The 27,467-nt window shown below is 46.9% G+C and overlaps 1 protein-coding gene across 3 annotated transcripts; it reads left to right on the top strand.

Annotated features, from left to right (window-relative positions):
- EGLN1 (egl-9 family hypoxia inducible factor 1) lies at positions 1–25,289 on the top strand. Of its 3 annotated transcripts, XM_080651084.1 has the most exons (5): positions 1–1,055; positions 18,906–19,025; positions 19,741–19,877; positions 23,410–23,477; positions 24,517–25,289. In XM_080651084.1, exons 1-5 carry the CDS (start codon positions 144–146, stop codon positions 24,558–24,560), a joined length of 1,281 nt encoding a protein of 426 aa, XP_080507210.1. In that variant the 5' UTR covers positions 1–143; the 3' UTR covers positions 24,561–25,289. The 3 variants fall into 3 exon arrangements, with proteins under 3 accessions (XP_080507210.1, XP_080507212.1, XP_080507211.1); XM_080651086.1 differs by lacking the exon at positions 19,741–19,877; XM_080651085.1 differs by lacking the exon at positions 23,410–23,477.
- The last annotated feature ends 2,178 nt before the right edge of the window (positions 25,290–27,467 follow it).

The raw sequence follows: 27,467 nt of genomic DNA, 5'->3' as shown, positions 1-27,467 counted from the left end.
GGACGGGGAGCCGGCCTGCCTGAGGCGAGGGGCGGCGGGTGCATGGCGCAGTGACGGGCCCTGCCGCTCCGCCCGCTCTCCGGCCTCGGGCGAGGCCGTCCGGCCGCTACCTCTTCTGCTCGGCCGCCGCCGCCGCCGCCGCCATGGCCAATGACAGCGGCGGGCCCGGCGGGCTGAGCCAGAGCGAGCGAGACCGGCAGTACTGCGAGCTGTGCGGGAAGATGGAGAACCTGCTGCGCTGCAGCCGCTGCCGCAGCTCCTTCTACTGCAGCAAGGAGCACCAGCGCCAGGATTGGAAGAAGCACAAGCTCGTGTGCCAGAGCGGCGAGGGCGCCCCTGGCTCCGGCCCCGCAGCGGTCCCGCTCCCGCTCCCGCCCTCCGGCCCCGCGCCGGCACCCGCCGCGCCGCCGCCTAGGGCCGCTGGGGCCCGGCGGGCCAGGAAGGCGGCGCCGCGCAGGAACAGTGCCGCCGCCGCCGGGGACGCGGTCAAGGCGAAGGCCCAGCCCGCGGCGGCCGCGTCCCCGCCTCGCGCGGCGCCCGGCGGCCAGGGCCAGGGCCAGGGCCGGGCGGCGGCGGCGGCGGCCGAGGCGGAGTCCGCGAAAGAGGAGCCGCTGGTCCGCTCGTCGCTGCTGCAGGAGAAGGCGAACCTGTACCCGCCGAGCAACACGCCGGGCGAGGGGCTGAGCCACGCCGGCGGCCTGCGGCCCAACGGGCAGACGAAGCCGCTGCCCGCGCAGAAGCTGGCGCTGGAGTACATCGTGCCCTGCATGAACAAGCACGGCATCTGCGTGGTGGACGACTTCCTGGGCAAGGAGACCGGGCAGCAGATCGGCGAGGAGGTGCGCGCCCTGCACGACACGGGCAAGTTCACGGACGGCCAGCTGGTCAGCCAGAAGAGCGACTCGTCCAAGGACATCCGAGGCGATAAGATCACCTGGATCGAGGGCAAGGAGCCCGGCTGCGAGACCATTGGGCTGCTCATGAGCCGCATGGACGACCTGATCCGTCACTGTAACGGGAAGCTGGGCAACTACAAAATCAATGGCCGGACGAAAGTAAGTGTGTGGCCTCGCCCCTGCCCACGGCAGGGGGCCGCGTAAGCGAGGGGCACGGAGTCTCTTATCTAAAAGGATCTCCTGGTGCAGAACCCCGATAAGAGAAAGGCTGGGACCCGTCTGTAGGTGTTGGTCTCGTTAGCCCCTTTTCTCTGGTGTCCCCCGTTTTCCACCTTCTGCCCGTTTGCGAACTTCCGTCCAATGGCATAGTTTTCTGGCTGAAGGTAGGCTGGCCCTTTTAACTTGTACCTTCTCTCTGGAATCGCACTGTGAGTTCCAACCTCACTGGAGTTTGAGCCGCCCAGTGCGGGGGAGGGGGGGTGTATTAAAGTACTGCTCAAAGCAAGTGCATGCATTCGCTCCAACATTCTCTGGTTTTTGAACCAACCACTCGTCAGATACCGACCTGCAGAGTCAAATGCAGTGTTGAGTGAGGAATCTACGAGCTGACCACCGAAAGATAAATGTAAAATAAGCGCGCAGTCAGATTCCTCCCCCTCCCCCTGCCCCTCCCCGCGTCCCTCCTGTTTTGAACCCCACTACCTTGGGGGGAAGTGTTTCCGTTTCCAGACCTCTCGGTGTAGGTAGGTTACATTTTTAGCACAGGTTTCCTTTACTTGCTTTGTTGATCCCTTGGTTGAAAAAGAACTGTTTTGTAGCTTCCTGGGAAAAACAAAAACAGCCCACATGTGGAATTGGAGCAGGAGTGAGGGCTCATTCTCACATCTCAGTCTGGTGACATTTGTTTGATTTCTTCTCTACTATTGCAATTTCCCCCCCCACACACAGATTCCTCAGTTCCTACCTACTGATCCCGCCTGCCTCCTCAGTATGGTAAACAATGGATTCATCCCTCCTTAAGAATCTCTTGCTGTCCTTTTGCATTTTCCTTCCCAGGTCTTAATATTTTCTTTGTATCCAGGTTCATCCCAGGCCACCCTGCTCCACCCTCCTTCATCCATCTCTGTCGGATTTTGTAAGTTCGGAGAGCTTATCTCAGGAGGCCATCACACCCGGAGGTGTTTGTAGGAACACGCTGACTCTTCCTGGTACTTCTTTGTGTGGGTCGGGCCATCTATTTTGATCATCCATATGGATGACTCTCAGGCTGAGCAAGGAAGTTCTAAGCATGGAAATTCTGCTGAGGGAAATACAGTGGGAAGTCTGATTTACGTATTGGTGCTTCATTGCTGGGTGAAGGCACGTCTCAATATGTTGTCTCAAGGGAAAAAAAAAGAACAGTTGCTTAATATTAAGCTGCAAGAAAAAAAGGGGGCTTAGTCAACCTTAACCTTGGTTGTTAGTCAGATTTTCATTGATACATTTTTAAATGACTGTCATGGATTAAACGTGAGTGTAGTCATGAACTCTAGAGCAGGAAAGGAACGAACTTGAGGGAATATCAATACAGCTCTGTGAAGACTGACCAAGTATGATGTTGAGGCATAAGCTTCAGGTGAAGCCGTGACGACGAGAATGTCTAAAATCTCTTCTCTCCTTCTTCACTCTTCACCCCTGCCTCTCTTAGGGCAGTTGCTGTTAGAAAATAACCATCTTCCTACATGTCCCAGTGTGAAGGCAACAGTAGCTTAGGCTTTACATTATTTGACTGCACATGTGAGAAAGGACTAACTGAAAGAAGGATGGACTTTATTTTTTTTATTTTTTAAATATATTTTATTGATTTTTTTACAGAGAGGAAGGGAGAGGGATAGAGAGTTAGAAACATCGATGAGAGAGAAACATCCATCAGCTGCCTCCTGCACACCCCCTACTGGGGATGTGCCCGCAACCAAGGCACGTGCCCTTGACCGGAACCGAACCTGGGACCCTTCAGTCCGCAGGCTGACGCTCTATCCACTGAGCCACACCGGTCAGGGCAAGAAGGATGGACTTTAAACTCTTTGGATTTGATCTTATGCTCAGGATCTAGAAATGATTTTAGGGAATCCCTTTCATTGTACTTCTTGGCTGAGAGACTTTTTGCTAAACACCCATATTTAATTATGTGATTTAACTATTCCTAAAAAAATCCAAAAATATTTGAGAATGGGAAAGCAGTCAGAATACCAGCCGTCATACTATCGTGAGCAACCACAGTGTGCTAGGCACAAGATTAATTTTAATACAGGCATGATGATGATCACCTTAATCCCGCAGGTAGTATTCCTAATTTACATCTGAGGATATTTCAGCTCCCACGTGTCCAAAGCCTACACTTAGGCTAACCTGCAGGATTCATACTTAGGTCCTTCAAATACCAAGCTACATGCTTTTTTTAAAAACTGCACTGCACATAGGTAGGGTATTAGATGGAAAAATGTAGATTACTTAGCATACTACTGAAACTAAAACTTTATACACATTTTGAGCATTAGCCTTGTATGTGAATAACTGCATGTTACCATTGGGCTATATAAACTTTTGATTAGGTGACTATACAGTGTTTACTTTGGATAGTGGCTAAAAAAAACCACTTTATAGTTATCCACTTGAATCATGTTCACTTAGTATAGTAACTTGAGAGAGGCAGAACTTTATTATCTTTACAACATTGTAGTGATTTGAAAAGTTACTTGCCCCAATGTGTAGTATTTTTCTCAGATTTTTCACAGCAACTCTATAAAATAGGCAGATCATGGCTGTATTATTTCTGTTCCTAGATCAAAAAAGTGAGCCCCAGGAAATTAGGTCATGTGTAACCAGAAATTCATGCAGCATACCAGGACTTGAATTCAGATTTCTGGACGAGAAGCTGATGTTTTTTCTCATTTACATTATTCTGTATGGTCTTTGTGTATGTCAGGGCCTGGTAGTCACGCGGTATCTAATTGGCTGTGGCTCCTTCAGTGTAGGCTGTGATTTCCCCCCCGCTTCTACTTGTGACATGCTTATCTGGCCACAGTTTGTCCAACTACTTTGAAAGCGGAACTACCAGGGAAGGATGAAGTAATGCAGAGGAAAAACGGGAGCACAGATGTAACAGCTCTTGTTTGTATGTTCTCTGGCCCTTTTGGGGGGATTTCACCACGCCCCCCCCCCCACTTTGCCCTTAAATTGCCCTTTGATCCCTGATCCTGTCTCGCACCCTTTCTTCCATCAGGAAGACTTGTGATGGTGTCCAGTCGGGTGTCGTGGGGATCTGCTCATTTGGGAAGAGGAGTGTCTGTCAGAAATGATAGGTGCCTTTACCTGGGGGCACAGGAGGAAGAGGAATGCTGAGCACTGAGGATCATGGGAAAGTGTCTAACTATTCAGTCGGAGATTCTTAGCCACTCTAAAGGGAAAAAGTTTGACTGTTAAGATAAAAACGCTAAAATCATATACATGTTGTTAGAATTTTATCCAAAACTTACTCTGTTCAGTTCAAATGTACATTAAGAAAAGGAGTGAAATTTTTAAAAAACGAGTAAGTTAGGTTGAGACCACCAAGTAGCAGATTATAATCCTAAGATTTTTTTCACTTAGTACTGCAGTTAATTACTTAGCTTTGGCTGATTATAGCTTTTAGAGTGAAGAATAGGATGAGGAAAATTCTGTTACTCTATCACTGCTATAGGGGTGGTGGTGACAGTCCTCTTAGATGTCACCGACAGAACCCTTCTCAGTCTACTTCTGCTGCTTTTTCAGTACTCTTGGCATCCAGCACTTACAAATTGAAGCAGTTTGTTTAATGATTTGATAGCTATCTCAGAATTCAAGGTCAAAGTCAGTTATTCTGTATGCAGAAAGGCTGAAAATATTGATACTTCAATGATTTTTATTTTAGTGCTCTAAAATTGAAGACATACATGTACACTGAAAGAGTGGCCTTAATAGTAGGCTGTGATGAACCAAGTTCAACTTTAAAGGAAAACATTTTGTGTGGTGAATTGGTTTACATGTAGTTTATGTATAAGGTAACTCCTTGCATTCTAAATACTCTTACTTTAAATTAACAGGATGTTTTTTGTGAGGTGTGTTTTGGGGGCATGTTTATAACTCGTCCCTTATCTGTTACCTAAGATGCCACAAAAATACCCTGCAAAACCTCAGTCATAGGAGGGCATCGAAACGTAGATGGACAGTGGACTTCGTGCTGTTAGACCTGGGTTGAAGCCTGGACCTGCCCCTGTTTCTGTGTCCTTGAACCAGTTGCTTAATCTTCTGTGCCTCAGTTACTCCCTTTGGAGAAGGTTCTGAACGATGCTTGGCCCTGCCTCTCAGCTTGCTGTGAGTACCAGATGGAAAAGCCCTTTTTAAATCCTAAAGGACTAATGCAAAACTGTTAGCTACTACTCTTCCCACTTAAATTTTTTTTATTTTTCTGGTTCTTGAAGACTTCTGTGCTTTTCCTATCTTTCTCCCTCTTATAAACTGGAGGGGAAAAGACTTAGAACTATCACCCATTTTTGACCTAACCACTTCTCCGCCCCGCCCCCCCCCCTCCCCGCAACACACACTTTTTTTTTTTAAACAGAGGAAATAATTCCCAGAGGGGTTAAGTGACTTACTTGTTCAAGGTCATGGAGCTGGTTAGTGACAAAACTGACGTTTGATTTAGTTCATTCTCATATTTAACTTTATGCCGCATCTCATGTAAAAATTACGTATTTCCACTTAACTAATTTGGATGTATTTTATGCCATTTTTTGAGGATTCTTGAACATTTATGACTTCCTTTTCCTTCCATTTACCCTTGTCATTCCACACTTTGGTTGATTTGACATTCTTTCTAGTTTAAATATTCTTCCTTTAGATAATTCCTCCCTAATCTCCCTAGATGTTCTTCACTCACTCTCTTTCCTTTCCTCCGACGTAAAAGCCGTTTTCCCTGAAACAGGCCTGGCCTCCCTTGTTTCCTGCGCAGGGAACTGCCTTTCTGCGTGCTCCTGATTTACACGTTCCTTCTCTGCTCTCCTTCCCCTGGCGTTCCTCTGTCAGCCTTCACGTCCGTGCTGTTCGCCTCCACCGCGGTTTCCGACGCCCGCTCCTTTCGGTGTGCCTTCGATGGAGGGCATCAGCTGAGTTGTTTTTAACTTTTTGCTCGGGGCCTCTCCCTGCCACCAGATGTTTCGGTCTCCCTTTCATTTGCGCACATGCTTACATAGTTGTCGTGGGTGCCTTCTACCACCAGGCTTGCATTCTCCCTCCTTGTCCACCCCTGCCCTTGTCTCTGCACTTGAAACATTGTTAACTCCAGGATGGCATTCACATCACTTATTGAGCCATAGTCAGAGCTTATCTTGGACTCTCATTCCAGCTAAAATCTTCCTGTTCTAAAAGAAAAACGAAAGAAACAAACAAAAAACTGGTAGATGGTTAACCAGAGTCTTCCAACACTTTATTTCTCACCTGTGTTTTCTAGTCCAAACTCTGAACTGTTCTGCCACCTTTACTGGAATATTTGATACTTCATTATCACATTTTCCCCACACCAAGTCGAAGCTTTATTTCTGAGCTACTTGGATAGTAGCTGTAGTCTCTGTTTGCTTATTAAAAAGTTTCAAGTATTTGGAATTCCTATTTTCCATATTCATTGTCCCAAATCCTATTTCTTTACCAAAAGAAAATACTTGTGCTTTTGGTCGCTGCTTACTCTGTTCTCTGAGTTCTGTTTTGATAAGCTTTTCATTCATTTGTTTATTCAACAACTACGAAGTGAATACCTTCTATGTATAAACACTGTTTTAGGAGCTAGGAATAACTGAACAACGGGAACAAAATGCCTCCTGTTCTCAAGGAGCTTAAATTCTACTGGAGGTAGGTGAGGGGTGGGGTGGGGCGGGTGGTGGGGAAGATGGTCAGTGAACATATGTTTAAGTAAATACAGGACCAGTTGGGTGGTTAATGTTAAGACAAAAATAAACAAGTTAAGGGCTGGTGCTCTGAGTAGTACCTGCACGTTGTGGACAATTAGTTGGATCCTGGATGGATTTTGGAAGTGGAGTCTGAGCTTTGCTGACGGACTAGAAGTGAGAAAGGGGAGAGGAGTCAGGAACAGCACCAGGTGTTGGGCTTGAGCAGCTGGAGGGAAATAGTTATTCCTTTATCTCGCCCTGACTCTTCTGCTCTGGCCCTTCTTCACTTTCCATTTATAGCAGCCTGTGGATACTTACTCTCAGCCGGGCCCGAACAAAAAAGTGGCGTGCTCTCTTCTCCCACATTCCTTCACGTGGGCTGTGCTGCTGCTGCTGCTGTTGACCTTACAGCCCCATCCTTTCTCCTCCAAAGGCATATGGCTTCTTGGCACAGCGCGCTCTCGGCAGCTCTGCCACGGGGCTGCCTGGGGTGACTGCAGGAAACCTCAGCACGCCTCGTGCTGACAACAAGAATTCTTTTCCCTCCTTCTCTTTCTCCGCCCCCCCTTTCTTTTTAATATATTTCTATTAAAGTTTTACACCATTGATTTCAGAGAGGAAGGGAGAGAGAGAGAGAGAAACATCAGTGATGAGAGAGAATCACTGACAGGCTGCCTCCTGCACATCCCCCCCATTGGTGGTTTTCTGTGCTAATTGTGAGCCACTTGAGGGCAGGACCCTTGTCCAATTCTGAATCTTTCCTCCTCGCTTAGGGGCCTGCCTCCTCTATTGTCTTTTTTCAGTTTGTTACGTCTCACCAGTCTCCCTTCAAGCCCCAGCTACCTCTCCTAGCTCATCTCTACCTAGCTGCGTATTCTAACAGTTTGATTCCTGTGTGTTTAATACTCTCAGCTGCTTAGGCCCACTGCGATCTGTTACTTATCTTTGAAATACAGCCAGTATCTCAGCCAGACTAGTTTCTTCCCTGCGGTTCCCCCTCTCACTCCTGCCCACACCTCTGTGAATTGTTTGACTCCCACCCCTTGCCCCAGCCGTGCGAACCTCATACGTTCTTTAAGATCGTGCTTGAGTCCCATTCCCAACTGTCTCCCCTCCTTTGAGCCTCCATTGAGCTCTCTTTTTTGCAGACTTTATATGCCTTTGACCCCTGAAGTAACTCCTGGAGCTGTTTTATGCGCTTCTGTCTCAGCATGCCAAACACCTTCGGTTGGTCTTGTTTCTGTGTTAACGCTAGTGAATGCCTCAGCCAACCTGCCCTGCACCTCACCTCCGCTTCCCCTTCTTGCAGTCCAGTTTCTAAAACTGCGCTGAGACTTTTTCAAAGTCGGTGAGGGTTTTTGTCCTATTGTGGTCAACTTGACGATGCTGTTTCTAGTCCCTATTTTCCTGATAAAAATAACCCAGGCCAACATGGCCTCAACTATTTTTAACTCCAGATACTGGGAGAAAGGTCTGCTCTGAAGGTGAAATGAAGTTTTACACCATTGCCTAGGCCCGATCTCAGTTGATCAGGTTACAGCTTGTGGTAGAATTCTGCCTATCCATGAGTCTGGAAGGGGTAGGACCTGCCTGTCTTACCGCCCTTACCCCACCAAGGGTATGGAAACACGTCACTTCAAAACAAAGAAACACGATGGATGACCTGCAAGGGAGAAGCTTGTGGCCAGCAGACTGACACAAAGCTCCATATCGATACCACGTGATTGATGTGCAGAGTGAAAAATTTCAAGAGCAAAATTTTAAGCTTCTAAAATTATCATAGAATTATCATAGTTTTGATTTGGCTTTAGAACAAGAATTTCTTCAAATTTTCAAATAATATTAAAGGAGGTTTAAGAGTTATGTTTAACTAAAGAGCACGTGGGTTAATCGGGACCAGAACTATTATGATCAAGAAATCTTTGGCTTCAACCACATTCAAGCATTTAATCAACTTCATGGAAAACAGCTGACTTAACTGTTTAAAGAGGGCACTGGTGGTGCTGAGCATGGAAACTGGCCGTAGAGGTCATTTGAAATTGGTCTTGAAATACATACATACATATTTATGCTTATAAAGAATTTCTCATGCCAACTTAATTTTTATATTTAAAGTGTGTTTTCATTCTCTTAGTACATTTTTTTTAAAAAATATATTTTATTGATATTTTACAGAGAGGAAGGGAGAGGGATAAAGAGCTAGAAACATCGATGAGAGAGAAACATCGATCAGCTGCCTCCTGCACACCTTCCACTGGGGATGTGCCCGCAACCAAGGTACATGCCCTTGACCAGAATCGAACCTGGGACCCTTCAGTCCGCAGGCCGATGCTCTATCCACTGAGCCAAACGGGTTTTGGCAGTACATTTTTTTAAAATATATTTTATTGATTTTTTACAGAGAGGAAGGGAGAGGGATAGAGAGTTAGAAACATCGATGAGAGAGAAACATCGATCAGCTGCCTCCTGCACACCCCCCACTGGGAATGTGCCCGCAACCAAGGTACATGCCCTTGACCGGAATCGAACCTGGGACCCTTCAGTTCGCAGGCCGACGCTCTATTCACTGAGCCAAACCGGTTTCAGCAGTACATTTTTTTTAGTTGGTATAGGAAAGTACTCTTTACCACAAATTATTTATGTACAAAGAATGGTTGTAGTTTATAGGGGTTACAAACTAGAGTATTTTGGCTAAAAATTATGTATGATAATATATAGCATCCCGCCCTGACTGGTTTGGCTCAGTGGATAGAGCGTCAGCCTGGGGACTGAAGGGTCCCAGGTTCGATTCCGGTCAAGGGCATGTACCTTGGTTGCGGGCATATCCCCAGTGGGGGGTGTGCAAGAGGCAGCTGATCAATGTTTCTTTCTCATCGATGTTTCTAACTCTCTATCCCTCTCCCTTCCTCTCTGTAAAATATCAATAAAAATATATTTAAAAATATATATATATATAGCATCCCTTCCCAGAAGCTTACAAGTTTTTTCAAGGTAATTATGGTAGTGTTCTTTGTTTTGCTCTGGGCCCATTGAGGAATCTAATGGAAGCTACATACCTTCTCACCCTAAAAATGAACATACAGGCAAAGTTTTGCTTATAATTAAGCCCATCCATAGTCCCTGTATTAAGAAGCCCTGTTATAAGAAGAGTTCTAAAGAACAAACAAGACAAAAAACATTTTTAAGCATTTCATGCCTGGTTATGGGAGAGTAAGGTTCTGTGTTTACGCAGTTGCTGTTCTTGCCCTGTCTATAGAATTAGGCTGTGTCTCTCCCTGCCCCCCTTTATAGTTGTCACTTAAGTCATATACTAGTGGTATACATGCACACACTTCTGAAAGATGTTTGCCTTGTACGGTCTGGCTATAAAGCGAAACAAAGTTAAGTGGTAAGTACCAGGATGGAAACCATGACCTAAGTGAGAATGTCTTCCCTGGGAGCATATGGTTCCGGGCACATCTGCTGTGTTTGTGCAATCCTGTCTAATAAAAGAATAATATGCAAATTAACTGTCACTCCAACACACAAGATGGCTGCCCCCATGTGGACACAAGATGGCCAGCAGGGGAGGGCAGTTGGGAGGGACCAGGCCTGCAAGGGAGGGCATTTGGGGGTGATCAATCCTGCAGGGGAGGGCAGTTAGGGGTGACCAGACCAGCAGAGGAGGGAAGTTGGGGGCGACTGGGCCTGCAGGGAAGGGCAGTTGGGGGGGGGGACCCAGGCCTGCAGGGGAGAGCAGTTGGTGGGGACCAGGCCTGCAGGGGAGGGCAGTTAGGGGTGACCAGGCCTGCAGGGGAGGGCAGTTAGGGGCAAACAGGCTGGCAGGGGAGCAGTTAGGCATCAGTCATGCTGGCAGGGGAGTGGTTAGGGGGTGATCAGGCTGGCAGGGAGAAGCGGTTAGGGGCAATCAGGAAGGCAGGCAGGCGAGCAGTTGGGAGCCAGCAGTCCTGGATTGTGAGAGGGATGTCCGACTGCCCGTTTAGGTCCGATCCAGGATCGGGCCTAAACGGGCAGTTGGACATTCCTCGAGGGGTCCCAGATTGGAGAGGGTGCAGGCTGGGCTGAGGGACATCCCCCCTCCCCCCGTGCACGAATTTCGTGCACCGGGCCTCTAGTCTTATGCAATAAAAGCCCAATATGCAAATTGATGGAATAGCAGAACGACCAGTCGCTCTGATGTGCACTGACCACCAGGGGGAAGATGGTCAATGCAGGAGCTGCCCACAGGCCCCAGGCCAGCCAAAGTGGGTGCCAGCGGCCCCCCCCCCCACCCCGATCGCCCCACCCGTCGCCCCACAGATAGGCCCTGATCGCCAGCCAGGGACCCTACCTGTGCACAATTTCGTGCACTGGGCCTCTAGTTTTTGTATAAAAGACTGACAGCCTTTATCGCTAATGGTTAATACAGGATTGGAATTCTTTCTCTCTTCCCTCTACCCCTTCAGTGTCCTGTTCCCTGCTCCTGGTCATGTGTCTTACCTTGTTTTTGTGCTTGTAACTGGCAGAGTAATCTGAGTTTTTAAAAATGGGAACTTCAGTAATAACAGTGCACGAGAGCTTGGGTGGAGGGGTACTTTCAACAAAAGTGAAACTAGAATTCGTATTGGTTGGTTTTGTTTATATTATAAATAGTTTCTGTGATTGTTAGATCTGAGGCATCTCTTGAGAGTGCAGGTAGGAAGTATCTTTAAAATAAGTAAGAGCAGTTGGTTCGTATGGCTCGTTCTCAGGACCTGCCTGGTGGTGCATAGTAACTAAGGTTTTGCTCTCATCCATATTGACTCTAAAGATTCTTGCACGTGTTCTTTATCCTGGAAATCTCCCGGGAGGGGAGAGCAGCAAGGGGGCAGGTGACTGGACAGGAATGGGGGCAGGGCCTGCTGGCTCTGCTCTGGATTCTAGGTACTTGGCAAGTCACTCAGCACCTCTCCAGACTCCAGCTATGAAACTGGAATAATGCTAACCTAATTAACAGAAGAAATGTTGAGTAATTGATTATTATAAGACACTTTTAAAGAAGTGATTATATTTTTAGCTCTCAGCAGTGCCTTTTCAAAGTATTTAGACTTGGCCTTGGCTGCCTTAATTCTAAACCTTTGCTTGCATTCATTGTGTTGGTTAAAGTTCAGTTTAGATTCAGAATTCTTGACTTGTTTTTAATGAACCTTATTTTTAATGAAAACGAATCTGGTTTTGCTTGGGCAATTGGCATATAGCCTTGGCTCTGTGAAAAAGAAACTGGTCAGTGTATAAGGGTCATGGATGATGAAGTACTTCAAACTGAGGGACCCCTTCATCAAAGCATCTTTCTCTCTTCACACCTTCCCTTTAGCAGAATGAAGTCAAATGGCAATGAATATTTTATTAATAATCATTAACTATTTGGCAATGAATATTTTATTAATAATCATTAGTTATTTAAGTTACATTTTAAGAATCAAAACCCTTAGACGTTAATTTTACTTACTTTTTAAAAATTTAAAGAGTTTATTTGAGCTAAACTGATGACATATGCCAGGAAGCAAGATCTCAAATGCTCCTAGATGTTAATTTTAAAAGCTAGTTATGTGTACAAATAAGTTAGTATCTATGTGAAAGATTGGATCAAATCACATACAAAGGAGCTTATACTCATAGTTTTATTGATGTAAACAGATTAGATTGTTTTGTAATTTGTTGCTATTATTTTAAAAAAATATATAGGAAGGGAGAGGGAGAGAGAGATGGAAACATCAGTGATGAGAGAGAATCATCAATTGGCTGCCTCCTGCACCCTCCCCCCTACTGGGGTCGAGCCTGCAACCTGGGCATGTGCCCTGACCAGGAATTGACTGTGACCTAGTTCATAGGTTGATGCTCAACCACTGAGCCACACTGGTCGGGCGCTATTACATATTTGATACTTCTTTTATCTACCATATAGTCTATAATAGGAGGCTTTTAAAACAAAATCCTGAAAGTTAATTTTCTTCCCTAAAATAATATGGGATGTTGGGGGGCTAGCTCTTTTTCATTCATGCTTTGTAGCTTCTTTACTCTTCAACAGTATCATCTTGTGGATATTATCAGCTCATAGAATAACTTTGGTGTCATCACTGTGGAATTTGATTCATTTAATAATCCTACATAATAAAAGGCTAATATGTAAATGGACTGAACGGTGGAACGACCGGAGCTGCCCCCTGGTGGTCAGTGCGCTTCCACGGGGGAGCACTGCTCAGCCAGAAGCCGGCTCATGGCTGGCAAGCTCGGCGGTGGTGGTGGAGCCTCTCCTGCCTCCGGGGAAGCGCTAAGGACCCCTCGGCGGGTCCCTGACTGTGAGAGGACGCAGGCTGGGCTGAGGGACCCCCCCAACCCCCAGTGCATGAATGTCGTGCACCGGGCCTCTAGTAAGCTAATATAACCAGAGAAAATGTTGGCAATAAAAAGTTTTAAGCCTCATAATTTCACTCCTAGGAATTTAATTTCAGGAAGGCATCAAGGATACAAGGATATGTATAATGGTAGAGCTTCAAAACTGTTTTACAATATTGTTTATAATAGCAAAACGTTTTATAAAAAATCATTTTAAGGAAAAATCCTAAAAATGCCTTGATAAGTTCTGTTTTATATGTTTATCATTTACAATTAGTCAAAAATCATTTACAAAGAGTCAACTATTGACCAGTGTCTGACCGTTTTCCTGTGACCAGGAAAGCAACCAAGCTAATGAGCTCTTATTCTCCATGACTTATTCCATGTGAACCTGTCCTTTGTTCTGTTCTTCTCTCCCACACTCTCTTCCTTGGCAATCTCTGGCAGCCACATGCTTCAGCTATCCCCTATGAAGATGGTTCCTAAATCTGCATCTCCAGCCATGGCCTCTTTGTGGAGTTCCAGACTCACATTACCAACTGCGTTTTGAACATCTCCACCGGGATGGCCCACCAGCCTGGCAAACTCAGTATGTCCGAAAACCAAACTCCTCTCTCCCAAACCCGTCTTCCCTACTTCCATAAGCGGTCCGTGGGGCTCAACCAGACACAAACCCTCCCACCCACCTTTGACTCGGCCTGTCCCTTGCTCTGTCTGTGGAAGTGCTTGCCAAGTCCTTTCTCTTCTCTCCTCCCGTTCCTCTGCCCAAGGCCCTCCTTGTGTCAGAACGCCATTGCTTTGTCTACCGCTGTTTGTTCTCCCGCGTCTTCTCCGTGGCATGTCCTTCCTGCCCCAAACCCGTTGCCTTCTTGTCATGCTCTGACGCAGTTGTGCTAAAGCAGTGGCTCCCTCTGCCTGCGGAAGCAGGTCGTTCTCCTTAGCGGGCGCTCGGTGTCTCCATAACGGGGCCCCTCCTCGCTTTCCCGTTTTCCTCCCTTTTCCCAAGAACTCGGTGCTTTAGCAAACCTGAGCATTCCTCATCACCAGGTATGTTCTGTATTTTGCATTTGAAACTTCCTTTGTATGACCCACTCTGTTGGAAATGTCCTCTCTTTCCAACTGTCATATTCTCTAAGCGCAGCTCAGACGCTGCTTCCTCCATGGAGTCAGCCCTGAGCTGTCCCAACGCTCGCCGAGTGCTCCCCTGGCCGGTGCTGTTTGCTGCGGGGCGTGAGTGGAGCAGGTCCGAGCCCTGGTCTTCCGAACGGCCCTGCTGGCCCTGCGTGGACTAGAGGCCGACAGGAGAAACTGCCCTTTTCTTACCACTGGGTTTTATGACGTTTTTAATTGTACCTTTAGGAAGTGAGATTTACATCAACTACACAGGTTTAGTTGGGGTCAGAAGCTTAAAAATTACCTTATAGTGAATACCTGTTTGCTCTCAGTGCAGTTCTTTTGATGACCTGTTTTCCCCCTTTTGAGGTAGATTTATATAAACCGCACGGGTAGGCGGCGGGGATGGGGGGTGGGGGTGGGGGTGCTTTGGGACAGGTGTGAGTAGAGTTGGAAAAGGCCTTACACAGCACATCTGGACGTGGGAGCACTGAGCGTTATGCATGACGTGTGTGTCACCTGGGAGTCACTTAGGACCCTGTGGTGCCAGTTTCATCTGAACTCTTGGGTCAGACGAAACACGGCCTCGCTGAGCCAGGAACTGAGCCGGAATACAGGGGGTGAATCCACTCTGGACGCTCTCACCTCTGCGGCTCGTCTCGGTGACTTTGACAAGAGGTTTATTCTCCTTGCAGTCCATGCTTCTGCGATTTCAAATGGCGAGATTGTGCCTACCTAGATCTGTTTTGAGGAATTTCTTACTAAATGTCAGGTCTCAGCAGAACAAAGGGCAGAGTGTAAGCCCAAGGCAATACGTTTTCATAGAGTTTTCAGCTAGGAAACCATTTCCTCTTGTTCAGGGCAGACAGTCCCCAACAGCTCATAAAATGTTAGTTCTCTTAGCTTTGAATCAGTGCTTTAAAATCATTTAGTTCAAAAGGGAAAAATTTTTTTAAAAGTTTCCTGGTTCAGCTTCAGATTGAATGCACGCCTTCCAAGGCCAGAAACAAGTGTCTTCAGTTTCCAGAGAGGCATCCCGAACCTCTTCCTTCCTTTCATTCTCAGAGTAAAAAACAAATTCAGGGTTTTTTTAATCTTAAGAATGCCTCAACATGTATATTTTCATATCAAAAAGGGAAAAATAGTATTTCATTGTTTTGCTTAGGTTTAAATAGGCTTTTCCCAATGGGAAACGGAAATATTTAAAGTTGGTGTCTCAGAGAGATGGCAGATAAGGAGCCTACCTCAGGGTTCTATAGTGGGCGGCCGCGGTGTTTCCTCGGCAAAGGTCTAGACCCCAGGCGGGAGTGTGCCGTCCTGCTCGGGGAGGATCCAGGATGACCAGGGCGTCACCGGCCCCGACACATCTCAGGATGAGAGCCTTTCCTTTTGCTTGGTGGACTTGGATGCGTTTCCTTGTCCTGAGGATTAGTGCATCTGACGGACATCTCTGGGGATGATTGTACCCTTTATAGGTGTGTCCTAGTAGGCCATTCGGGCCGAAATACCGCAGGCTGGGGAACCTTGTAAACAGCAGAAATGTGTTACAGCGCAGTCCTGGAGGCTGGGAAGGCCAAGGTCAGGGCAGCGGTGCTGGTCTCCGGGAGGACTGCCTTCCTGGGGCGGGAGCTCTGCTGTGTCTTCCGAGGACGGGGCAGGCTCCCTGCGGGGCTTATAAGACACGAATCTTGTTAGAATACTTCCCAGAGGCCCGACTGTAACACTGTGATCTGCGGGCCTCAGCATGGCCACGCAGGACCCTGCGGTCGGGGAGGGGGCACAGCCGACCACAGCAGTACACTTGGTCTGTAAGAATCGTCTTTTGTGTAAGTCCTAGGACCAGGAAGCTGCCTTCTTAGAACCTCTCACGGCTGTCCCCACGCAAGGACCACAGGAGCTCATGTTGGTTACCTTTACGTCCTGTTTCCTCTGCTCAATTTTCAAGATTTTATCCTATTTCTATCAAATTCATTCTACCTATGAGATATGTGTAACATTAACTTTAGGTCCTGTGAAAGGACCTCGCTGTCATTTAACTGTTCCTGTCTTTGTTATGCTCACACTGTTTGCTTCAGTTTTTCAAATCACGTCTGTCCTTCAAAGAGAAGCTTAGGTGTGTGTACCTCCAAGCCTGGGCCTGTTACCTGGTCCCACAGAGTAGTCCTTCTCCCAGAATTCTGGTTCTCTGTAGGGTTTGCTGAGCATCCGTGTTGTGTGTGCCGGTGTTTTCTTTCTTTTCAGCTAAGTCCTTTCAGACGGACCCATGCTGACCCTCTTTGTCGTGTGATGTGGTGGGCGCTCAGTAAATATTTTTAATGCTGCTAATGACTGTAGGTGCGTAAGCAGGTGAAAACACGTTTGGAAGGAGTTATTAGTCGCTTTACCAAGAGATTAAGAGAGAAGAAACTGAATTTACTAAAATACTGTGCGTAAGCGTGTGAGGGTCGTCGCCTGTGCAGTACAGACTCAGGGAAAACAGCCACGTCGGTCGGTCTGTTGTACCCACGTCTGTCTGTCTGAAGCACACCGGGCCGCAAAGTGACCCGTTAAGAAGCCGAGCACGGTTATTTCCGAGCTGGAAAGCGGTGCTACCTTTAAGGAACTGTAAATTCTGATAATCCGGCCATAGCTAAGGATAACTCGTTCACATGTGATTTCTGGTTAAACATAGTAGCTGCCGGATTCCATGCGGCTCGCAGAAGTACCTGTTAAAGTCTCTGACGTCCCGGTGGGGGAGTCCCCGCACATGCAGGATCACTAAGTGAAGTTTCACCAGGTCATTACGGGCCACGTGGCCATGTGAATGAGTTCATGGCCCTCCACATTTCTGCAGGTTTCCTACGAAATTGCCTTCCCTCAGAGCCTCCAGGAGTTGGGCTCTCCAGGTCTCCGGTTTTTCCTGACAGGCTGGTTTTTCCGGTGGGTGAGCGGGGGCTCCCTGTCTTCAGCCTCCCAGGCCGGGGCGGGCGCTGGTCCAGGGCTGGGACTGAGGGCCTGGGGCTCGTCTGTGGTCTGGGAGTCTTCTTCCTGCCGGAGCAGGACCGCGTGCTCCTCAGCGATGGAGAGGAAGGGCTCCTGTTGGCAGTCACCGGCACGGAGCCCAGTCACCGGTGGGCTTCCTGGTTTGCTGGTTCGCCTGGAGGTTTTCCATTTCATCCCTTGTCCATCTAGAGCAGGGGTGGGCAAACTTTTTGACTCGAGGGCCACCATGCGTTCTTAAACTGGACCGGAGCCGGAACAAAAGCATGGATGGAGTGTTTGTGTGAGCTAATATAAATTCAAAGTAAAGGAGCGGAGGGGAGAGCAAGAGAACCAGATAGAACAGCCGAACGGGCCGGATCTGGCCCGCGGGCCGTAGTTTGCCCACGGCTGGTCTAGAGAAACTGCGGTTCGCAAGCCACATGCGGCTCTTTGGCCCCTTGAGTGTTTAGCAAAGGCCAGCTTAGGAGTACCCTAATTAAGCTAATAACAATGTACCTGCCTATATAGTTTGTTTAAAAAAATTTGGCTCTCAGAAGAAATTTCAATCGTTGTACTATTGATATTCGGCTCTGTTGACGAATGAGTTTGCCGACCCCTGGGGTAGAGTAATGTGCTGCTGCCTTTCCTAGAGCGGCACTGACAAGGAGATGCAGGTTAAATGCAGGCCCTGCGAGCGCGCACCCCCTTCCTCCTTCCTTTCTCCTCCTTTGACAGAGTCCCTGTCACCAGCGCAGAGCTGAGGGGACCAGGGAACACCAGATAAGGCTAACGTGGTGATGGCCACCTCACATAATACATTTAGATGGAGGTAATTGAGCCATGACAGGGACTATAAAATTTAATTAGCACAATTGTGTAAAACTTCTCTTTTATGGCTCTTTCATCTATTTTCAAAAAGTCTCAGTTGGCATTTAAATAAAGGAAACAGATAAATGCAGCCCCTAATCAAAGGTCGTTTCACTGCATCGCCCACTAGTCGCCACCCCCACGTACCTCCATGTAGCCCTCGGGCTCCAGGGAAAGCAGTTCAGAAGTGAGTAATGTTTCTGTTTTAGCAAACAGCTAACTCTTTTCATTCAGTTACATAGCCTGGTGCTGAGAAGCAGGGGTCACAGGCCACCACTGCTCACCAGCGGACCTGGTGTTCTCTAAAATAGTGTCAACACAGAGTATCTTAGCCTCCTCTTGTCACAAAATGTGATTTTTTTTTTTATTAAAGAGAAGGATCTATCTATATATATAAAAAGCCTAAGCGACCATTAGGACTGGTCACCCGAACGACCATTAGGAATGGTCGCTATGACATGCACTGACCACCAGGGGGCAGATGCTCAGTGCAGGAGCTGCCCTCTGGTGGTCAGTGCACTCCCACAATCAACTTCCCACAACCGGCCAAACTCCCACGGACCCTCCCCCCGGCCGGCCCTGATTGGGACTGGGCGAGGCAGCCCTATCAGCCCAATCGCCAGCCAGGCCAAGGGATCCCCACCGGTGCACAAATTCGTGCACCGGGCCTCTGGTTTCAGTAGAAGAGTAGTAAAAAACCAGAGATCTCTTTTATAAGCTGTTTTCTCTTTTAATTCATACATGGACTTATAAATTCATCTTTATTACTACACAGGCCATGGTTGCTTGTTATCCAGGCAATGGAACAGGATATGTACGTCATGTTGATAATCCAAATGGAGATGGAAGATGTGTGACATGTATATATTATCTTAATAAAGACTGGGATGCCAAGGTATGCAACTTAATTGAACATTCTTTTTTTCTCACAGGTATTTATACTCCCCGTAGGTGAGACTGTCTTTAACACATGTAACAGTCACACATTTCTTAGATTTGTTTCAGTCTCAGGTATTGGGCGTACATCTTTGTAAAATGAAACAGGTACTAATAATATATCTCAAAAAGTGGGTTCCTTTACTTTCAGATGTTGAAGTGCTCACCTAAAATTTAACTTTTACAGAAGTGTTTTATTAAAATACCTGAGGCCCGATGTATGAAGTTTGTGCAAGGGGCTCGGCCCTCGCAGCCCCCGGTTCGTCCGGAAGGTCTTCGTCCGGAAGGTCGTTCGGCTGTCTGGTCTAATTAGCATATTTTATTATTATAAATTTTCCATATGAACAACTGTAAATCTAGTTGTGCCCCACCCTAGAAAAAAGAAATGTTTACGAACTTAAAACTTCATTTTAAGACTTTTGAATTCAAATAATACTCATCTGTTTTATCCAGTATTTTCAAAAACCCTAAAACAGGAAATGATTTTTTTCTTGTATCAGTGCATTTACTTAGAATTTCAACTCCCCTTCAGACCTTGTTAATTGAAATATATCGGTGAAGAATCCAGTTAAGAATTTTGAGTCACTGTAATGAACTCCTCTCTCCCCTTAAAGTTAATTTTATAGCATTAAAATAGTGGTTGTTCAGACTTAGATATTTGACTCTTTCCCTAGGTAAGTGGAGGTATACTGCGAATTTTTCCAGAAGGCAAAGCCCAGTTTGCTGACATTGAACCCAAATTTGATAGACTGCTGTTTTTCTGGTCTGACCGCCGCAACCCTCATGAAGTACAACCAGCATATGCTACAAGGTAGTATTCCTTTAAGAAACATTGTTAAAGAGGATGGCAGGCCAGAGGGGGTAGATAAGATACACTTAAGTTTTCTAATGGGTAATTTCATGTTCTTCAGTGACTTGTATCGTAATGCTTCAGTCATAACTTTGAATGTGAGTAATTGTACAAGATGTATTCACGGTCAGTACTACATGTGACTCTGCACAGCCGCTCCTTGTTTGTCCGTCTCTTAACTACTCACCCTCCTGTGACCTTGTGAGAGTAGAGTTGGCCCTTGACCAGTGTGTGGATAAAGGGGTACAGCCTCCCATGCAGTCAAAAATCCGTGTGTGACTTTTGACCCCCAAAACCGAAACTGCTAATAGCTTACTGTTAACCAGAAGCCTTAGTGATACCAGAGTCGATTAGCACCTATTTTGTATGTAATATGTATTACATAGTGTATTCTTACAATAAAGTAAGCCAGAGGAAAGAAAATGTAATTAAGAAAAAGTCACAGGGAAGATAAATATATTACAGTACATTTTGAAAGAAAACCTTCGTGTAGGTGTGCCGTTCAAACCCGGGTTGTTCAGGGTCAGCTGCATTCACTAGAAAGAAGAGACAGAGAAGGAAAAGGCAGATTTTCAAAAGGTGGGGAGGAGGGAAGAGAGAGATGATGGAGGAAAATAAACGAAGTAGAGAAATCAGAGGTGACCAGGGAGCAGAAGTGAAGAGAAAAAAGAACAGAGGAGAGAAAAGGCTGTCATGTGTGGGAGCTAAGGTTAGAAAAATAACCTTTAGCCGAAACCGGTTTGGCTCAGTGGATAGAGCGTCGGCCTGCGGACTGAAAGGTCCCGGGTTCGATTCCGGTCAAGGGCATGTACCTTGGTTGCAGGCACATCTCCAGTGGGGGGTGTGCAGGAGGCAGCTGATCCATGTTTCTCTCTCATCGATGTTTCTAACTCTCTATCCCTCTCCCTTCCTTTCTGTAAAATATCAATAAAATATATTTTAAAAAAGAAAAATAACCTTTAGCTTTAATAATAGCATCTCTTTCCACATTATATTCTTTTTTTACAAGGTTTAATATTCTGTACCTATTCTGTTTAATGTGTTTCTTAAAGTCTTTTTTTAGCATTTATTGTGGCTCAATTAAAATGTTAAGACTGTTAAAATGGAAGATGATACAGACATTGTTTAAAAATAAATACTTGTAGAAAAATAGCACCATGTATTAAATACCTATTTTTTATTATCAAAAGGACTTGGAACATCATGATAGTGAATTGCTGTCATGCAATTGCTTGATATGATGAGAAGAGGCATACTCTCAGACACCGGAGAGGAGTAGGCTTTTTAAAATATACATATTTTTACTGATTTCAGAGAGGGGGAGAGAGAGACATCAATGATGAGAGAATCATGGATCGGTTGCCTCCTGCATGCTCTCTGCTGGGGATCAAGCCTGCCACCCAGGCCTGTGTCCTGACCAGGAATTGAACCGTGACCTCCTGGTTCATAGGTTGACGCTCAACCACGGAGCCACGCTGGCGAGGCAAGTCGGCTTTGAATAATGCTAGGGACAGGCCAGCCTTCGATGGCATTCAGATTGTAAAGGTGGTTGTCATCTCCTTTTTCTTTGCTGCTTTTTGAGCCATGCTGCCTTTAAAGCCTGCTTCGTAGGGTGAGTAGCCAGCTGAGCAGTTCGTGGCTGGAGAGCATGAGGAACCAAGAATGGGAAGTGGGAGCCTGATCCACACGGACATGTGGGCCTGCACCCCCCTCCCCGCAGCACTCCAGTGCTCAGTTCGGCCCGGCTGCTGCTGCTTTTTTATTTTTAATATATTTTTATTGACTTTAGAGAGGAAGGGAGAAGGAGAGAGAGAGAGAAACATCCATGATGAGAGAGAATCATTGATTGGCTGCCTTATACACAAACACCCCACACTGGGGATGGAGCCCGCAACCTAGGCATGTGCCCTGACCGGGAATCGAACCGTGACCTCCTGGTTCATAGGTCGATGCTCAACCACGGAGCCACGCGGCCGGGCCTGACTGCTTCTTCAGAATCTTTTCTGGCCTAGAAACTGCCTCACAAACCTTCCTTTTCATGGGGTCCTGAGTGTGGTCTGTCTGTATCCTTTCTCGATGAAGAGGTAACCAGCGGTTTTAGGCAGTAAAGGAAGGAAGTGCCAGGCGATTATGGAGGGACAGTGTGTGAGTTGGTGAGATGGGTCCGGTGTCCAGCAGGAGGAGGAGCTCAGCTGGGCCTGGAATGTCAGGAAGCAAGGACAGCGGTGTCGCTCGGGCCTAGGAGGAAGGGACAGGCCCGCCCAGCTCCGGTGCACAGGTTACCGTGAGGGGCTCTTCACGGAGGCCAGTGGCAGGTGAGGAGGGAGAAGCAGATCCCGGGTGGTGGTTTACCATTGTGTCCAGTAAGGACTGCGGGCTAGAGAGGGGAGTTGATCCAGTATCTAGAACCGTGGTGACCAAGAAACTCAGTGTTTGGGGCATGGACAAAGAGAGAGAAAGCCACATACCTGTGCCCCATTCCTCTTACCAAGGCCTCTGGGAAACGGAAGGGTCTAGATGTTAAGACAGGTGTGGGGAGAGCGGAGGCTAGAAGCCAGGAGGCTGGACCGTGACCTCAGGTCTGACCCTCACCGTCTGACCGCTCCACGGGCCTCCGTTTCCCCCCGTGTCCAAACTCTCAGACTCTGCTCTGCCTTTGACTTCAAATAGGTCGCACGATTTAGCTCTGTCACATGTACTGGCTCTTCATTTGGTCGATACTGCTTTCCCCAGTGAATTCTGGCAGAATATGCAAGGTGCTTTACCCGCCTGCTGTGTTCTCCTACGGAGGCGACTGTAGCACGCGGCCACTTCCTGTAGTGTGTGTACATTTCCCCCGTTTTTGGTACCAAAGGGGTAACTGTGTACTGGATAGTAGTTAATAAAGCAGAGATTCCTCATTTATTTGTGGAACGATAGATTCCAAATAAGTGAAGTTTTCAGAAAGATAAGTTCAGCTAACCTGTGTGTCTAAAGACAGTACAACTGTTTCGATAAAAGTCCTAAAAAATTCCTAGCATATTCTAAATCTCTCTTGGTGACTCGAGGTTATAAAATTGTGAGCGTCCATCATGACTCTTCAGGGTCATGCAGTGCTGTCCTTCCTGCCCCAGCAGAGCCGCAGCCCCGGGTCCTTTGCTGTTCTCTGCCCTCGGAGCTGCTGCTCTGGAAGGTGCAGGGCCGTTCTTTACCCCTTAGTACCTGTGTGTGGGCTGTGGGCTGTGGGCTGGCCGGCCATCACCATGTAGCTAAGGAGGCATCCAGGAAGCCAGGAAACGCATCCCTGGGCGCCCCCCCCTCCCCCAGCTGCTCCTGCTCCCCCACTGTGCTCTTGAGCATCGAGGCTGGATGAGTGGGAGGTTACTTGGCTCATTGATCCCGGTACCTTTCCGACTGAGACGTTACTTTGACATGACACGTTTTATCGACCATTGACAGCATGCCACCTCTCCCCAGTGTGATCATTCTTACCCTATTCTAAATTTTCTTTTAGGTACGCAATAACTGTTTGGTATTTTGATGCAGATGAGAGAGCCCGAGCTAAAGTAAAATATCAAACAGGTAAACAGCATTTGGGGCCAGGGTGCACTGGCAGGACACTGCCCACAGTCCTGGTTTTGGTCAGTCCTCCATTCCCTTATTTCAAAGAGGACGTCTCTGAAGTCAGCTGCAGGGTTATCGTTAACCAGAAACGTTGTCCAGAGCATAGGGCAGTGAGGCACGGAAGTCTGAGGACATTGCCACAAGCTGAGCGTCTGTGCGACGCTCCTTCTCGGTCGCAAGTTGCTAAGCTCTGGGAACTGCCATCGGCCTTCCCCTCACGATGCCCATGGAAGGCAGTTAGCGTCTTTCCTTTTTAAACGTACGTGCTCCACCGAGTCCTCCAGGCCTTCCATGCTAATGTGGGTGTGAAGAAAACGGCACCAAGGAGAAGCGTGGAAGCGCCAGCATCAGTCACTCAGCAGGCGTGGGCGTGTGTGTGTGCCGTGGTGGCCGCAGGTCAGCACACGTGCTAAGCCTGAGGGTCCTCAGGATGCTGTCCCCCCCCCCCCCCCCACCTTAGGGCCTGTCTCCCTGAGCTGCCGGTCTTAGTTCCCATCTGATGGACCTCACCTGTCCTTTCTCTAACCTCCTATCGCCGAAGTCTGCTCAGTCGGCATGCTGCTGATGCACTAGCTGTGTTTTCATGGGCCTTGGGTCACCCCAGATCCTCCTTTTATGAAACCGTACAAATGGGGTGGTCATAGGTTTTAAAGTCATCGTTTTTGGCAGAGCCAAGTAGTGTGTGTGCTTTTAGTGATGGTGCAGAACACACTATTCTTTTATAACAAGTTAAATTACTTTTTAAATTAAAAGACAAATCTCTGTGGAGAATGTCTTTTCCCTTCGAAGGTTTGCTAGCTCAGAGGGACGCATTCACCGTAGCGCAGTGCCCAAGGGGAGCTGGTGGGAGGCAGTGCAGGTGTGAGCTTTCAGAGGACGTATGTTTGCGAAGTTGAGACCTGTGCGTACCGTTAGGACCTCGGTGGGAAGCAGTAGCAGCAGCTGGCTGGTGCTCGATGAATGACTTTTTGTTGTTGCTTTTTGTTTTACCTTGCAGGTGAAAAAGGTGTGAGGGTTGAACTAAATAGACCTTCTGATTAAATCAATAAAGACGTCTTATAGAGAGACTTTGATCCAGCAATACCCTCCTTCACCTCCAATGATGGTTGACGCTGTTTGTCAACTTGTGACGACACGTAAGTGGGATAAAGAAAAAGAGCCAACCAGTTGGCATTTCAGTAAGGAAACAGAAACAACCTTTTTGTGTTGCATCAGAAAGAAGATTTGACCGCGTGGCTTTGTACCGCATGTCGGACTGCAAACCCGTGATTGCTTACGGGAGAATATAAGCTACCAGCTGCGAATTGTCTCCACACCTGGACATGAATAAGTGCCCTAGGTAGCATTGTTTCATTCTTACATTTTGTCAGATCTGCCATCTAGCTGAGTTCATTTCATCTCTCCCTTTTTTATATAGTCAAGTTTGAATTTGAAGTAATTTTTGTATGATCAGGTACAATTTATCAAAACTAAATTGAGAAAAAAAATACAGCATTGTCCCCCAAAATAGCATCAGTCTATTTTTGTAAACCTCTTCGTACTATTAAATTTTGCCCTAAAAGACCTCTTATAATGATTGCTGCCAGTGACTGACAATTAATTTTCTTTTTACTTACAAGAAGGAGCACTTTAATTACCAGCTGAAAAATCGGATTTTTTGTAGTCCTGTCTTACACTAATTTGAACTCTTAAAAATGGCTTCTGTTGTTTTTGTTGACATTGTTAATAACGAAACGTAACAGTAAAACTATCACCGTTTACTACCAGTAACTCTTAGTTCCGAATGCTTTATAAGAAACAATACACAGCAAGAAAAATGCAGTTTTATATTTTCAGTTAAATTTTTTAAAAAAGCTGCAGAGACTGGCACTACGTGAACTTGAGGCTGTCTTCGGCTTCAGGTTCCCGGGATAGAGGGCTCTCCTAAGCGTTCAGGTGTGTCCCGTAGAGCAGCGGGCCTCAAGGAGCACCGGGTCCGCGACCACCCGTCAGCGACCGCTGCTCTCGAGGGGAAGAGCCCCTTCCTAAGGCCTTTCCTTCGGCTTCCCGTCGGGCTGGTTGCACCTCGAGCTTTGCTATTACGTTTTCCTGCTCCTGTGACCCCCGATCTGCAGGTCAGAACCTGGTTCCCGTTGGGTACCCTCTAGGGGAGACTGTGCTTCCAAACCGACTTGTGTTGTCAGAGACGGAATGTTAGTGACACCTCAGCCCGCTGCTGAGGCGGTCCCCACCCGTGATGCCGGCCTCTTGATCAGTACCAAAAGGTGTGCGGTTCGCTTAGAAAACCAAAAGTGAACAGCAAGATAATGTCATGTATGAGTTTTCCTTTTCACTTTTCAGAAAAAGAGGGAATGTCACAAAATCACACAAGGCCTCCCAGACTTGGTCACATAGTGTACGAACCAGAACGGATATCTAGACTTCAGTGTCCTAGGCAAAGCGCACAGGGCGGCATCTGTATTCTGCATGCTTTATGGGTGGAATGCCCACTTTAGTTTTCTCTCTCTGTCCTTGATCTTCTTGGCCAAAATAATGTGAGTGTACAGAAATATTTCTGTATATTTCAACTTACAACAGTTTTAAGCATTTGTATTGTTTGTATTCAATTAGAGACTTTTTCTATGGAAAACTCAGTCATTTTTATTAAAAGATCAGTGTTGTTCATGTAAAACATGAAAAAAACATTTAGTGAAACCAACAGTGTGGACCTGGGGTGGGACGGATGCTCATTGTTGCAGCCTCACTGAGGAGAACTGCAGGACAAAGCTGTAGTTGATGTCTTTTTCATAGCCCGTGTTCAGTCTTGTCCCACTTCCTCTCCTCGTTTGGATAATGCAGTGTAACATCTCCACAGCAAGTGCCTCTGCAGCCTGGCCCGGGAGCATCCCAGCCAGCTGGTCTCTGCGTGCGCTGCCATGTTAGGTGTAGAGCAGGTGGTGCTGTGTGGATGGGAGGTCTGTCTGACTGTCAGGGTGTTTAGCAACAGCCTCCCAGCTTGGGAGACCCGTGTCATGGTCCGATGTCAAACTACAAATGTCATGGTCTGTGCTGCCAGGCAGGGCTGACCTTCTGTAGTTTGGGGAAGTTTATGTGATCCCTCGGAGGTCGTTGTGAAAGGATCAAGAACCAGAATAGCCATTTCTTTAATGTCCATTTAAAATCTGTTCATGTCATGTTAGTGGGGTCATTACGTTGTCACCAAGCAGGACTCCTGTTTAAAACAAAATTTAAAATTATCTGTGGCCTCCATGTGTTTAATCCTGGTTAAAGACAAAGCTTCTAATGCTGTTTTTATTCAACACGTTAACCAGCTGTAAAACACAGACCTTTATCAACAGGCAAAGGATTTCAGGATCATACAGAGACCGTACAGAGTCATGTAATTGAAAAGCAGTGTGCGTTATGGAAGAGCTCCCCAGCTGCTTGTAAAGCTGATTAATTAAAACGATGTGTAAATGTTCCTGAAGAAAACGATGCTTGTTGTTTCCATCTGTCTTTCCCTGTTTTTTAATCCTTCCTCAGACTGACTTTCTCTGTATCGGATACTGTGCTTTACTGTCCCACACCTCCGGCTTGGTTCCGAACGTTCGCTGTTACTTTTGTAAATGGTAAGGGAAAGTGGGAAACCAGTCAACATGGGGGCCCCGTGTGAGAGAGACATCCTGGGGTTCACTGGACTGCCCTTGGGGTCCCTGAGCTCTGTGCTGAGATTCTCAACGTTTGGCTTCTGCCCCTTTTCATAGGATTTTTAGAAAGACTCTAACACACATGCTCTTAGCACATGCGTGTCACCCTGTGCTGTGAAAGGACGGGGCATTGGCCCTTGGTCCCTCATTGCCGTAGGTGTCCTATTGGGTGGGAATACTTACTAATTTGTGTGGTCATAGACTAAAACATATGAGCTCTTACAAAATGAGATCGATGTACATGTTCACTGATCTCTCCTTT

This window comes from Plecotus auritus (assembly GCF_963455305.1).
Source record: "Plecotus auritus genome assembly, chromosome: 14".
Classification (NCBI taxonomy): domain Eukaryota; kingdom Metazoa; phylum Chordata; class Mammalia; order Chiroptera; family Vespertilionidae; genus Plecotus; species Plecotus auritus.
The sequence above is the reverse complement of the archived record's forward strand: the minus strand, read 5'-3'. Positions and strand labels throughout refer to the sequence as shown.